General features: G+C 50.7%; 1 protein-coding gene across 2 annotated transcripts in view; it reads left to right on the top strand.

Moving 5' to 3' along the window:
• The window catches only part of SLC12A5 (solute carrier family 12 member 5), a 117853-nt gene that overhangs the window by 72588 nt on the left and 30961 nt on the right, over nucleotides 1–14304 (top strand). For both annotated transcript variants that reach the window (XM_079978974.1, XM_079978975.1), the window contains exons 3-8: nucleotides 528–659; nucleotides 1694–1840; nucleotides 4454–4508; nucleotides 7619–7749; nucleotides 12007–12248; nucleotides 13726–13937. In XM_079978974.1, the coding sequence (XP_079835100.1) occupies nucleotides 528–659; nucleotides 1694–1840; nucleotides 4454–4508; nucleotides 7619–7749; nucleotides 12007–12248; nucleotides 13726–13937 (919 nt within the window). The remainder of the gene's footprint in view (nucleotides 1–527; nucleotides 660–1693; nucleotides 1841–4453; nucleotides 4509–7618; nucleotides 7750–12006; nucleotides 12249–13725; nucleotides 13938–14304) is intronic.

Here is a 14304-nt window from a genome sequence, read left to right as displayed (position 1 = left end):
GCCGAGGACGAGGGCCCCCCCAGGCAGAGGCCAAGGGAGAGAAAGCCAAGGCTGACCAGGGGTCCGAGCCCCCCAGAGCCAAAGAGGGGGGGAAGGGGGGAATCCAGCCAGCCGGGGCCCCAAGGAGGCCTGAGGGGCCAGATTCCGCAGGGAGGGCAGGATGGGGCCACATGGCTGTCCAACGCGGCACCCTCCATCCACCCCTTTCATGGTGAGGGCTGCCCCTCCACCTCTGACACCACGTCCCCATTTGTGAATGGACTATTTATGAAGCAAAGACCCTGAATGCAGCAAAAAAAAAAAAGAGCTCTCCTCTCTCTGCCTGAGACCCTGGGGAGCTGCTGCCGGCCAAAGTAGGCAGCACTGGTTTAGTTGGATCAACAGCTTAAGGTAGCAGCGTCTCCTGGGTTTTTAAGGGAGAAATGGGGTGTGCAGAGTTTGGGGGGAGCGGAGAGGCAGTTGTGGGCCAAGGGGGATGTGCAGAACCCCTCTTCAGCCCCGCTCTTCCTTCTGCCCCCCCCCCACAGGAGGAAATGGACACCATCCCCATGGTGTCCTCCATGCTCAGCGGCCTGGCCAACTACACCAACCTGCCTCAGGGCAGCCGGGAGCACGAGGAGGCGGAGAACAACGAGGGAGCCAAGAAGAAGCCCGTCAAGGTGAGGGGGGGCGCCGGGAGACTGGTCTTTGCCTCTGCGGGGTTGGGGGGGGGCTTGGCTCTGGACCCCAAGTGTGTGCCTCCTTTCCAGAGGCTCAGGGGCTGAGCTGCTGCCTGTGGACGCTCCATGGCTCTGTTGCGGCTGTGTTGTTCTTTTTTAAAAAATAAAACAAAATGGGTTTTTAACGAAAAATGAAGTGCAAATATAGGTGTGGGGGGGGGGCGGGGACAAGGAATTAAAACATGCAAACCATTAAGTGTCACAGCCAGGAAGGACAAGAGTGTAGAAATAGAGAGCAGCTCCAAAGGGATAGTAAAGTATTCCCTTTGCAAATAATACAGATTTATACAAATCAAAGTATCCACCGTTCTTGAGATTAAAGGTTCCACAGAGTCTTACATTTGCAAATCCCGGTGGCACAGAGTCACCACGTGCCTCAGTTATCTGCATGTGAAGAAGGGGCTTCGGGGGATGATCTCAGGGTCCAGGTCGGTTATATGGGGGAGGCGGTCCTTGAGATTCTTCTTGTGGGGATTAAACGAGATGGGGAGGCGGCCATGTCCCCCACCTTGCGCTCCGTGGAGAAGAAAGTGGGCTACAAATAAACAAAGAAATCCTTCTTGATGGGACTTTGAACCTCCGTGTGACCCCCAACAATTCTTTCCTGGCATTATTGCACCGCTTTCTGCATAAGTGTTGAAACGCGAGCGAGGAAGAAAGGATTTGTTTGAACTGTCTTGAGGAACCTTTGAGCGCTCCATGCCCTCTCCGTCCCCTGGCACAGCCTGGCAAGGCACCTCCATCCTTCACTGCCAGCAGATGTTTTCCTCTGCCTGGTGCCAGGGGGAAGAGGCTCCTCTGCCAGGACGAGGGAGGGCAGTTCTGAGAACAAGCCCCTCACCCGCTTACCCGGCCTGCTCCCCAAGGCACCTGGGCCCCTTCCTTCCTGAGCCTGGGAGGAGGGTGGGGGGGTATCCATCCTGCTCCGCACCCCCCGGGTGCCTCACCACCCTCTCTGCCCCCTCCTCTCACAGGCTCCCCAGATGGGCACCTTCATGGGCGTCTACCTGCCATGCCTGCAGAACATCTTCGGCGTCATCCTCTTCCTCCGCCTGACGTGGGTCGTTGGCATCGCGGGCATCATGGAGTCCTTCTGCATGGTCGTCCTCTGCTGCTCCTGCGTGAGTCGCCCCCTCCTTGGGGACCCCATGGGCAAAGCGGGGAGGGGAGGGGGAAGGGGAGAAGCCCCCCCCCCGTTTTCACCAGGCAGGCAGGATTCCTCAGGGCCGGCAGTCCAGGCTATTGCTCTGGCTGGAAACTTAGGGAAGGAAGGTCAAAATGAGGAGCCCCTCAAAATGCCCACATTCTGTCCCAGTCTTTGAGGTCTCACCCCAGGGTGGGGGGTCACGTGGGAAGCTCACAGCTGCCCTTTGGGATGGTTGGCGGTGGGACAGGTGACCTGGGAAGGTGGCAGGCTCCCCCTCCTTGGAAGTTTTTAAAGAGAGGTTAGATGGCTCCCTGTCAGGGCATCTCAAGCTGTGATGTCTGAATTGCAGGTCCCACCCAGCTCTTCAGTTTTTTGATTTTGTAAATTTGGGGTGTGTGTGTGTGTGTGTAATCAAAGCTACTAAACAGATCTATTAACAAACACACAGGTAATTCAGAACTGCAGTCCAGAAAATAAATACAGCAGAGGGTTACTTCTTCCTCTGATAAATTGTCCCAGTTGACACAGCAGGCAGGTACATTGCAGGATGGAGGAGCAAGTGTCAGGGATTCCTCACCTGCGATTCCTGCATTACGGGGGCTGGACTAGAGAACCCTTGGGGGTCCCTTCCCCCTCTACAATTCCAGGATTCTATGTGCCAGTGGTGGACGCAGCCAGGCCAGGCATAGGAAGGCAGCTGCCGGCGCTGGGCATGGATACACCTGCCTGGATGGGCAATGGTGCAGGGAAGCTGATTAATCCCCGCCTGCCTCCCGGGGACTCATCCAGCTGCAGCCCATCCATCTCCTGGCTGTCCCCAGGAAGCAGCCTTGCCAAGTTGATTCAGCCCCCACCTCTCCCCACCCCATCACTTGCCCTCAACCCCCCAAAGGGACCCCCCAGGGACACCCCCTTCTGGCTGGTTGGGGCAGCCCTAAAGCCCTGGGTTCAACAGGAAGGAGGAGGGCAGGGCACTCATTTTGCAAAGGCTGATTCAGTGAAACAAATCACAGAATCTCAGAGCGGTCGATTTTGAGGGGCTCCGTTCATCATCTAGTCCAACCCTCTGAAATGCCAAAAGTTGTTTTCACAAGCCTAACCAAACATGGAATTTTACTTGTTTTTAAATTCTGTTGCTTCCGTTTATATTTTGCACCACTTCATTAAGGCAGCCTCTTTGTTTGGAGTCTGTTGGTTTTGCGGGTTTTCTTTTTTTTATAAGTATTGTTTTATGAAACCACTTACAGATTTTTGCTTTTCAAATCAAGCAGCCCGTACGTTTGGCTGAAGAATATAGAAATCGGTGTAGCAAGCCCTGCAGCTAAGCTGCAACACATTTCAAATGGTGCAGTGCTAGGCTTGGACCTGGAAGCCTGTTCTGGAAAATGGGCATCATCGTCTTTGCTTTCTTTTGAATGCCCTTTGAGGTTAAATGAAAGGAAAATTTTAACAGTGCTGTGTTGCACACAGTGACTGATGGGGGGGGGAAAGAGTATGGATCTGGCCCTGTGCCCCCGCCTGGCCCCTTTGAGCTGGTTTCTGGCTGGATGAGATGTGGCCCCCATTCCAGGGGGACACAAGAGCCAAATGGGGGGGGGACCCTCCAAGAGGAGGGGTCTCAGCAGCACAGGCAAGGGGTGGGCTTCAAGGGGAAGCCGCTTCCCAGACCCTGAGAGTCTCTGAGCTTCTCAAAATAAGAGTGACTTCCCTGTATGACTGACAACCCAGGAGGGCTCTGCTCTGCCTTCACAGCTGGAGACAGCAATGTCTCTGAATCCCAGATGCTGGAATCCTCAGGAGGGAAAAGTTGATCTGGGATCCTGCATGTGGGTTTGCCTTGGGGGAATCTGGCTGGCCACTGGGAGATGCTGAGCTAGGCGCCCCCCTTTGGTCTGATCCAGAAGGCTCGTTTTATTTTATTTTATTTTATTTTAACATTTATGTACTGCTCGATTGTAAAGAAAGCTCAAAACAGTTTACCAAAAAGAGAACAGAACAGTAAGATTATTAGTAAAAGCAATACAAACCTTCAAAAAATTAAAACCAACAATAAACTAAAAATACAACAGCATCCTAAATGTCTGGGTAGGCATGCCAAACAAATGTTGCTTCAACACAACAAATGTGCCTGCTTGATGTCAAGAGGCAGGGAGTTCCGCAGTGCCAGTGCTGCCGTACCAAAAGACGGATTTCTGACAGATGCAAATGCCCTTATGGTCCCACCTCCACCTGCTTCTCAGCCCCCTCCATCTCCACCTGCCAGGGGCCACTTTCCTGACTTTGCTTCTTCCCTCTGGCCCTTGGCTTCCTAGTTGACCCCCTGCCCCCCCCCCGTGCCGTCTCCACTCTCCATCATCCGGGAGCTGGACAAAACAATCTGGGGGGGAACGGTGGGGTCTTGCCTTGTCATGCCTTGGGAAAAGGTAAACTTGGGAAGGCCAACCTGTCGCTCATTGGGATTCCTGCATCGTGGGGGTTGGGCTAGATGGCCTCTGGGGGTCCCTCCCCATTCTGCATTTCTAATCCCCCCCCACCAAACCCTCTTTCATTGCAAGTCTCCTACCTCTCTGCCTTTCCCTCCTCACAGACGATGCTGACAGCCATTTCCATGAGTGCCATTGCCACCAATGGAGTCGTGCCAGGTGGGTAGAGTCCTTTGTGTCTGTGTGTTTGTGTGTCTTTTTGTTTGTCCACCTGCAAATGCAGAGCCCCAGGCCAAGGGGAGGGGGGTCTTCCTCAGCACTCCTCCTGACGCCTTGCCAGTGCCTTGGTGCCACCTCCCCCCCTGCCAAGACACCTTGCCTCTGCCTCCCTCTTCTGCAGCCACTTTGTCCTGCCGGGTGTGCTGGGCCCAGGGGTAAACCTGAGCCACACAGTCCAGGTCTGGTCCCGAATCAAAGGGTTCTGCTAGGAGTCAGTCCGACGGGGCCAAGGCAGGAAACCAGGCAAGGACAGGCGCAGGATCACAAGCAGGTTCTGGCAAACATTGCTCCCACAACCTGGGGCGGGCTCTGACAGCCTTTAATCTCTGTCTGGGTAATGGCCGGTCCTGATCCCCCGGCGACTCACCTCCCTGTCTCGCCCGAAGGCGAGCACTCCTCCTGCGAGGACTCAGGTCTCTCCTTTTCTCAGACCTCAGTCTCTGCAGCTCGGGAGACGTCGGTCGGTGGGTGACTAGACCCAGAGGCCACCTCAGCCTCCCTTGACCAAACCGGTAGTGGAGCAGCTGGAAGTGATGGCCCAGCTGGAGGCAACAAGGTCATCCCCACATCTGGAGCCAGGGCAGGATCAGGCCCCTGACTCGGCCCAGCTGGTACTTGTTGCAGGGGAACCTGTGCAGAATTTGCTGCCAAGGAGTGTGGTGGAGTCTCCTTCTTTGGAGGTCTTTAAGCAGAGGCTTGACAACCATATGTCAGGAGTGCTCTGATGGTGTTTCCTGCTTGGCAGGGGGTTGGACTCCATGGCCCTTGTGGTCTCTTCCAACTCTATGATTCTATGACTGGGACTCTTCAGGATCAGGCCCCAGACTTGGTTCAGATGATGCCTGAGGCAGAGGATCCGGTGCAGACTGAGACTCTTCTGGTTCCGAGTTCGAGCCCAAGTCTCAGGCCCTCACACTAGGGCTGCTTCGCAGGGTTGGCGCATAGCAGGAGGTACAGCTGGGAGGCCAGGCTATGGCCTGCTGGCATTATCCAAGGGCATCGGCACTGAGTTGCATACCCTCCAACTTCTGTGATGAGAATAGAGCCATCCCATGCCATAATGATAATTTTACTATTTATACCCCACACATCTGACTGAGTTGCCCCAGCCACTCTGGGCGGCTTCCAACATATATAAAAACATAATAAAACATTAAGCATTTTACAAGAAACCATCCCACTACAGGATTGCTTTCCAACATTTCTCCAAGGAAAATAGGGACATCCTAAGGGAAAGTGGGACATTCCGGGATCAGATCAGAAACCAGGACAGCTTCTCTAAATCAGGGGCATCCCTGGAAAACAGAGCACTTGGAGGGTCTGCATTTGCTCTCAAATTTCCCCTCACCCCAGTGCCCAAATGCTGGCATTGGCTGCAAGGACTTTATGATAGCAGGATGGGGGCCTCTTTTATGCAAACCTGCATTCCCCCCCCCACACCATAACATATAACATCTGTAAGACACATTCTTATGACGTGACTCACAAGTTACACAAACCCTTGGGACTTGGACTTTGGTGTTCTGGAGATTCATTTATTTATTTTATTTGTCTGTTTCATAAAATTTATACACCACTCGGATGCTGAAAAGAAAAGCCTTCAGAGCAGTTTACAAAAAGATAAAAACAAGAAGATTTGCAATACTTTAAAACATACGAAGACTTAAATGGATCAAAATGCAGGCCAGCATTTCTAAGCACATGGGCTGGCTTCTCTCAGCAAGGATGTTTTTAGCTGGTGCCAGAAAGGAGACAGTGAAGGCTCCTGCCTGAGATCAAGAGGAGGGAGCTCCAAAGTGAAATGAAGTTTCAAATTTGCTGGCCAGTTCACCCCATAAGGGCGACACGCCACCCTCTCTTGTCCCAAGCGTCCAAGTATGCACCATTCGTAGATTCATAGAGTTGGAAGAGACCACAAGGGCCATCGAGTCCAACCCCCTGCCAAGCAGGAAACATAGGATGTCCTTCCTATAACCACATATGCTGCCACTAAGCAAAACCCAATTGGTGGCTCATCCCTTGTTCTCATTTCAGTGCAGATTTGGGAATGCCAGCTCTGGAGACTTCATGACTTGTGTGATTTTACTTCTCTCATTAGCCGCTTGCTCCTCCAAACTGGCAGCCTCGGGGGGCATGTCCATCCCAGGTGCCTATCGCTGCCTCACCCGCTCCCCAGACTTGCGCCAGCACAGAGATGAAGCACAGCAGACCCACAACTTATGTGTGATCTGCTTGCACGATTGCAGCTCTGTGTGGCTGTCAGGAAAATAAATAAAGGGAGGGAGGGAAAACCATTGAAAGGGACCATCTGAGATCTTACGATGACCCCACAAGATCTCATGGGATCCTCACAAAGCCCAGTAAGGGAGGGATGGTCACGCAGGAGAGACCGGTTCTGTTGGGTCTTCCTGACTTTGTGCAATTTTGCCTTGGCACTCAGACCCCCAGCAGGCTGCTCCTGCGCAAGTTTTGGGGCTACTTTATGCTTATGCGTATGTTGTTGTTTAGTCGTGTCTGACTCTTCGTGACCCCCTAGACCAGAGCACACCAGGCACTCCTGTCTTCCACTGCCTCCCGCAGTTTGGTCAAACTCATGTTTGTAGCTTCGAGAACACTGTCCAACCATCTCGTCCTCCATCGTCCCCTTCTCCTTGTGCCCTCCATCTTTCCCAACATCAGGGTCTTTTCCAGGGAGTCTTCTCTTCTCCTGAGGTGGCCAAAGTCTTGGAGCCTCAGCTTCAGGATCTGTCCTTCCAGTGAGCACTCAGGGCTGATTTCCTTCAGAATGGAGAGGTTGGATCTTCTTGCAGTCCATGGGACTCTCAAGAGTCTCCTCCAGCACCATAATTCAAAAGCATCAATTCTTCGGCGATCAGCCTTCTTTATGGTCCAGCTCCCACTTCCATACATCACTGCTGGGAAAACCAGAGCTTTAACGGACCTTTGTCGGCAAGGTGATGTCTCTGCTTTTGAAGATGCTGTCTTATGCATATATGAAAGCTTAACTCACTCTCTCTCTCTCTCTCTCCCCCCCCCCCATCTGACTCCAGCTGGCGGGTCGTACTACATGATCTCCCGCTCGCTCGGCCCTGAGTTTGGGGGCGCTGTGGGGCTCTGCTTCTACCTGGGCACCACTTTTGCAGGGGCCATGTACATCCTGGGCACCATCGAGATTCTGCTGGTGAGTGGGATCTATGCTGCATATGTGGTGGATATGCAAAAAAAAAAAAAAAAAAAAAAAAGGAATTCTGGGATGAAATATATATGGAACTTTAAAAAATGTTTAAGGGTTTGTTTATATATAAAAAACCCCAGAGGCTTTCCTTCTTCAAATATTAGGTCCTGACATCCAAAGAATATAAGGGAGCTATTTTTATACGTGACAGTGGCCGCAAGAATTTTAATAGCAACAAATTGGAGAGGAGGAAAAATACCATCAAAGTCGGAGTGGCAACAAAAATGAATGGAATACGCAGAGCTGGCTAAGCTTTCAGGAAAAATAAGAGACCATGCAGACCAAGTATTTTTTTTTAATAAATGGGGTATATTTAAAAGTTACATTAAAGATTGTAATAGCATGAAGTCTGTGGCAGCCTTTGAATAGCTTCTGTAGTCTACTGAATAAGTTTAAGAAAGTACAATATCTTTAATAAGTAATTATTAAAAGCAGAGATGAATACAGTGGTACCTCGGGTTACAGATGCTTCAGGTTACAGACTCCGCTAACCCAGAAATAGTACCTCTGGTTAAGAACTTTGCTTCAGGGTGAGAACAGAAATCGTACTCTGGCGGCGCAGTGGCAGCAGGAGGCCCCATTAACTAAAGTGGTGGTTCGGGTTAAGAACAGTTTCAGGTTAAGAACGGACCTCTGGAACGAATTAAGTTCTTAACCCGAGGTACCACTGTAGTGCACTAGTTAAATACACACTTAAATCTATATGGAATTGGTGGGAAGTCATTAGAACCAAAAGAAGACTGTGAAAAAATGTAACAGATTTTGATAATTATTATTATTTTTTGATAACTTTGATTTTGTGTTATGTTTTTAAAAGTTCAATAAAGCAATTTTAAAAGGGAGAGAGAGAGAGAGATTCTGCTGGTGAGTGGTGGCAGGCAGACCGAGAGCAGCGAGGGCGGGCACAGGACCCTAAGCCCTTTGGCCTTCACTGGGTGAGGGGAAATCCATTTTAAAAGTGTCTTGTTTAACCCCCGCCAGGCCAATTTTCAAGTCCTTCTGACCTGCCTTCCTTCTTATCCCTCTGCGGAATTTGTCTGGCTTCCCCGCTGCCAAACCATAACAGGCAGATCCTTGTGTTGCAGTTCAGATCATGCTCAAGGTGACTTGCAGCGTGGAAAAAATGTACAACTGCAACACAACAAAAGTAGTCATAAACGATAAATACAACATTTGAAAGTGCACAACCAAACCGAACAATTTCCACACGATCTAAAATAAAGATACCAAAAGCCAACTTCGGCAACAACATGCCAGCCCAGGATGAGTGAATCTGGAGGGTAAGAAAGTCTAACAAAGTTCTGATTTTCCCCATGATGACTTCAGTGCTTCCCCCCCCTCCCCATTTTTCAAATATCAAATTCTTTCCAAAAATAAAATCTCTTTGCCGCTGCCCTAAGGAGCTCTTGTGCAATGCAGCCTTGTTCTCAAAGCAGAACAACCTTGGAATACCTGAGTGGCTCCTGGGATGGCGGCTGGATTTGCAAAGAGCGGATTCTGGGTTTCATTTTGGTCCACAGAAAGCAGAGAGTCAGGATGGAACTCGGTGGCTCTTGGGGTCCCTTCTGACTCTGTGATTCCATGAAAAGAGATTCTTTAAGAAAATTCAATGCAACCCCTGCCTTGGAAGAGAAAAGGAGTTCATGAAAGACTCCCTTTGAAGGAACTAGAAATAGATATGTTTTTAAAAGCAAACATAAATAATGACACTGGATCCTGAGGTGGAAGAATAGCTGTCCTGTCTCCCCTTTTTTCTTTTAGAAGATGTAAGCAAAAAGCTTAAGTGACCGGACATCTCATCTCCGTATCCTTCATTTGCTCTCTCCGGCATAATATCGTGCTTGTTTTTTCCGCTTGTGCTTTTGTCTCCCTGCAAAAGGGAGAATATAATGAAGCTGGGGGTGTTTTGGATGCAAAGCTTGTCCCTGTCTGCTCAAAGGACTTTTGCAGATGCAGCCCCCCCCACAAGACCCCCTCCTCGCTTTCTGGGCAAGGAGGAAGGGTCAGCGGGCAGAGGACTGTGTGAGGAGGATCAGGCTGGAGAAACCCACTCCCCACACACATCTTGGGGCTTTGCAACCAAGACACTCTTCTCAGGAAACATTTGCAATCAAAATTAAACAACCATGGAAAATCTTAGCAGCAAAAGGAGGAGCAGCCTCTGCCTTTTAGAAAGCCGCAACCATCCTTTTCCAAGAGGAGCCCCTCGCATATTCCCACATCCCACTGCTCAGCGCCAGAGTTCATTGTTCCCAATTTCTAGGCGCAAATGGGATCGTTTATGTCACCCTCTCACCCAAGCTCTTGCTAAGGAGGCCATTTCAGCACTTATCACATATATTAAATAACTTGCGTTTCCAAGATGCTCGAGTGTGGAATTATGCCTCTGCCGTGAAGATATGTGAACTGACAATCCGTAGCATATATCCTTTCACAGATTAATTATCACCCTGAGATTGGGGAGCTGTCATCCACGTTAAAAGCATTAAAAAGAGCTGGGGTAATTTAATCTCCTTTTGGTGCAATAAGCTCATCTGCGTCCCTTTTTGCAGCTTGTGATAGGGGTGTCCCCCTCCCCGCTGTTTCTCAAGATGCACAGCCCTGCCCTCATTTGACCCAAGCGAGGACAGAGCCCCCCCCCCAGCCCCATGGAGCCTCTCCAAAGCCTTCCCCACAGCACGCTGTGCCAGGACAGTGAAGGAGACCCTCCTGCACCCCCACCTCCAGCTGGGCCCACCCCTCGCCCTTCTGGGGAGCAGCTTGGCCCACTTCTGAGACCTGGCATGAGAGGCGCCCGGGGGGCTGCCCCACTGAAGGAGGAGCCAGCTTGGTTTTTGTGCTGCTCCAGATTCAAAGTGGAAGAAAAAAGATTCCAACAGAACATCAGGAAGAACTTTGGGGGGCAAGAGCTGTTCTGAGAGAGGACTGGACTCCCTTGGAAGGTAGTAGACTCCTTCCTTGGAGGTTTCTAAGCCGAGGTTGGGGCGGTCGTCTGCCAGGGATTCATTAGCTGTGATTCCTGTATTGCAAGAGGTTGGACTGGACCAAATCAATGATTGATTGATTGATTGATTGATTGATTAATAATAATAATAATATAATAACGTAGAGCAACTCCCCTAGGAGGAAAGGGGCAGCATTGGGGACTGTGCAGTTGGTGGGGGCAGGTGGCTATGGGTTTGTTCTTGTTTTATGATTTTTTTTTGTTTTTATATTGTATTTTAATGTTGTGAACCCTGCTAAGATTTACAGGTGAAGCACTAATACTACTACTAATAATAATACTAATAATAGTTTAGAGAAAAGGCAAGTAAGAGGTGACATGATAGAAGTTTATAAAAGTATGCACGGCACAGAAACACACACACCCCAACACTAGAACTCATGGGAATCCAATGAAACTGAATGTTGGAGTCCGTCACGCAGTGGATAAACTGTGGAACTCCCTGCCACAGGAGACAGTCATGGCCAGCAAGACAAGTTCATGGAGGAAAAAGTTACCGAGGGCTCCTAGCCAGGATGGCTCTGCTCTGCCTCTGCAGTTGGAGGCAGCTGGAACCCACAGGAGGGGAGAGTTGTTCTGGTGCTCGGATCCTGCTCCTTGGTTTACCATGATGGGCGTCTGTTTGGCTGCTGTGAGAACCGCATGCTGGACTCGGTGGGGCCCCCTTGGCCTGATCCAGCAGCTCTCCATGTCCCTGGGGCCATTTCCAAGCCCACAAGGTTGTGGTTCGGAGGGTGGGTGGCCCGGCCTTCCTCTGAGTTGGGTCTCCTTCTGGTTGGGATGCGTCCTGGGAGACGGGGGCAATTGGCAGCCCCCAGCTGGCTCCAGCTACCGGCCGGCAGCCAGGCGAACTCCGGTTCTCAGAACAGCAACAAAACTGCGACTCAAGCCTCAGAAACCTTTAGAGACTGAGCACGCAAGCTAGCAGAGATAAGAACTCTTTGCAACGGAAGAGCGGACAGAGGCATATGAAAGTATATTTACAAGCATTTTATTCAGCATCAGGACAAAAGAAAAACATGTCTGATCCCCTTCGTGTCCAAGCAAAAGCAGGAAGCACAAAGCAAAAGCAATACACAAACGGAAGTTCCCGGCAAGCTGTGCTGGAATGTAAACAGACATGGGACATACAACAATCCACCCATCTGTTCTGAAGGTGGAATGGAACTATATCCTAACCCTTCCTTCTTCTCCGCCAGGCCTACATCTTCCCCCCCATGGCCATCTTCAAGGCTGAGGACGCCAGTGGAGAAGCGGCTGCCATGCTCAACAACATGCGTGTCTACGGGACATGTGTGCTCACCTGCATGGCCACCGTGGTCTTTGTGGGCGTCAAGTACGTCAACAAGTTTGCCCTGGTCTTCCTGGGCTGCGTCATACTCTCCATCCTGGCCATCTATGCCGGAGTCATCAAGTCGGCCTTTGACCCACCCAGCTTCCCGTAAGTGCCAACGAGGAAGCCCCAGCCCGGCCCACGCCAAACGGGGGCTTCCATTTCTTTTTTTAATATAATTTATTATTTTTACAAATTTTACAAATTCTTCGGAAACACCATCCAAACCTATCTCTCATATCCCTTAACTCCCCATTCACCTTCCATGGTGTTCATTCCCTTATAAAGCTGGGGTGTTACTTATCTTTTATCCACTACATGCATTAATTCCAAATTATTAAACTGCAAATTCTCATCTGTTGCCATACTTCAAATCCTGCATGCATTTTAACACAACCATGCTATTTTTTTCAAAATATTTCCATCCTTCAAGAATTTCTTTCCCCCTGTTTTGTTTCCTAATTCTCAGTTAGTCTCAGCATACATCCCATCATCTTCCTAAGCCAGCCTTCTTTCGTGGGAACTTCTTCTTCGTTCCATTTTTGCGCAGAGTCATAAACTATTTCTGCTGCTGTCATAGCAAACAGAAACAAATGAAACCATTCCTTCAGAAGCTCTGGTCTGACGATACCTAGCAGAAAGGCTGGGGGTTTCTTGGGAATCCTCACTTTAAAGTATAAATACCTGAAGGTATTTTAATACTTGAAGAACTATTGTATTTTAATATTTCGTTGGAAGCTGCCCAGAGCGACTGGGGAAACCCAGCCAGATGGGTGGGCTAATAATAATAATAATAATAATAATAACGATGATGATGATGATGATGATGTTTAAAGTGGGAGGGGTGTGTGTCTCCATTTCAATACAGTCATACCTCATGTTACGTTTGCTTCAGGTTGTGTCCCACGACGACCCGGAAGTAGCGGAAAGGGTTACTTCCGGGTTTCACCACTTGCGCATGCGCAGGCATGCAAAATGACGTCACACACATGCGCAGAATAATAATAATAATAATAATTTATTATTTGTACCCCGCCCATCTAGCTGGGTTTCTCCAGCCACTCTGGGCGGCTTCCACAAAGACCAAAAATACACTAAGTTGTCACACATTAAAAACTTCCCTGAACAGGGCTGCCTTAAGATGTCCTCTCTTTGACATCTGATGGAACTGTGTTCCACAGGGCGGGCGCCACTACCAAGAAGGCCTTCTGCCTGGTTCCCTATATCTTGGCTTCTCGCACTGAGGGAACCGCCAGAAGGCCCTCGGCCCTGGACCTCAGTGTCCGGGCAGAACGATGGTGGTGGAGACGCTCCTTCAGGTATCCTGGTGAATCGCATCTCGCACATGTGCAGACGCGGGTTGCATTCTTTTCAGGTTGCGAACAGGCCTCCGGAACGGATCCTGTTCTCAACCAGAGGTACCCCTGGACTCTCCTTCCCACTGGGCTCTCTACAATTCTATAAATAAGTCCATCAATAATCCCTCCTCCCCTTCGGGTGGGGAAGGGGCAAGAACCTGCAGGGCGGCCCCTCTGGCCAGGAGGCGGCAAAGAGGTGACCCCTCCCCTACTCTCCCCCCTCCCAGGATCTGCCTGCTGGGCAACCGGACTCTGTCCCGCGACGGCTTTGACACCTGCACCAAGGTGGTCCAGGAGGGCAACGAGACCATCGGCTCCCAGCTCTGGGGGCTCTTCTGCTCCTCCCGCTTCCTCAACGCCTCCTGCGACGAGTACTTCGCCCTCAACAACGTCACCGAGATCCAGGGCATCCCGGGAGCCGCTTCCGGCCTCATCCAAGGTAGGAGGGCTCTCGGTGGCGTCACTGGGGGGTCAAACGGGGAGCCCCAAAAGCCGCGGGGGACCTGGGCAGATGGGCAGCTCTATTCATTTATGGACTGAATATCCCCCCTTTTCCTCCAAGGAGCTCAGGGGGACGTTTTCTCCCCCTCCTCGCTTAATCCCTGTGAGGTAGGCTAAGCTGAGCGGTGGCAACTGGCCCCCAAGGGCACCCCCAGGGAATTTCTTGGCCAAGTGGAGATCAATCATTTTATTTGTATGTCGCCTTTCCAAAGTGAAAACTATGCTCAAGGCGGCTTAAAGGTAAAGGTAAAGGGACGCCTGACCATTGGGTCCAGTCATGGCCGACTCTGGGGTTGCGGCGCTCA

Source organism: Podarcis cretensis (genome assembly GCF_951804945.1).
Source record: "Podarcis cretensis genome assembly, chromosome: 6".
Classification (NCBI taxonomy): Eukaryota; Metazoa; Chordata; class Lepidosauria; order Squamata; family Lacertidae; genus Podarcis; species Podarcis cretensis.
Note: the sequence above shows the minus strand (reverse complement) of the source record. Positions and strands in the feature narration are given on the sequence as shown.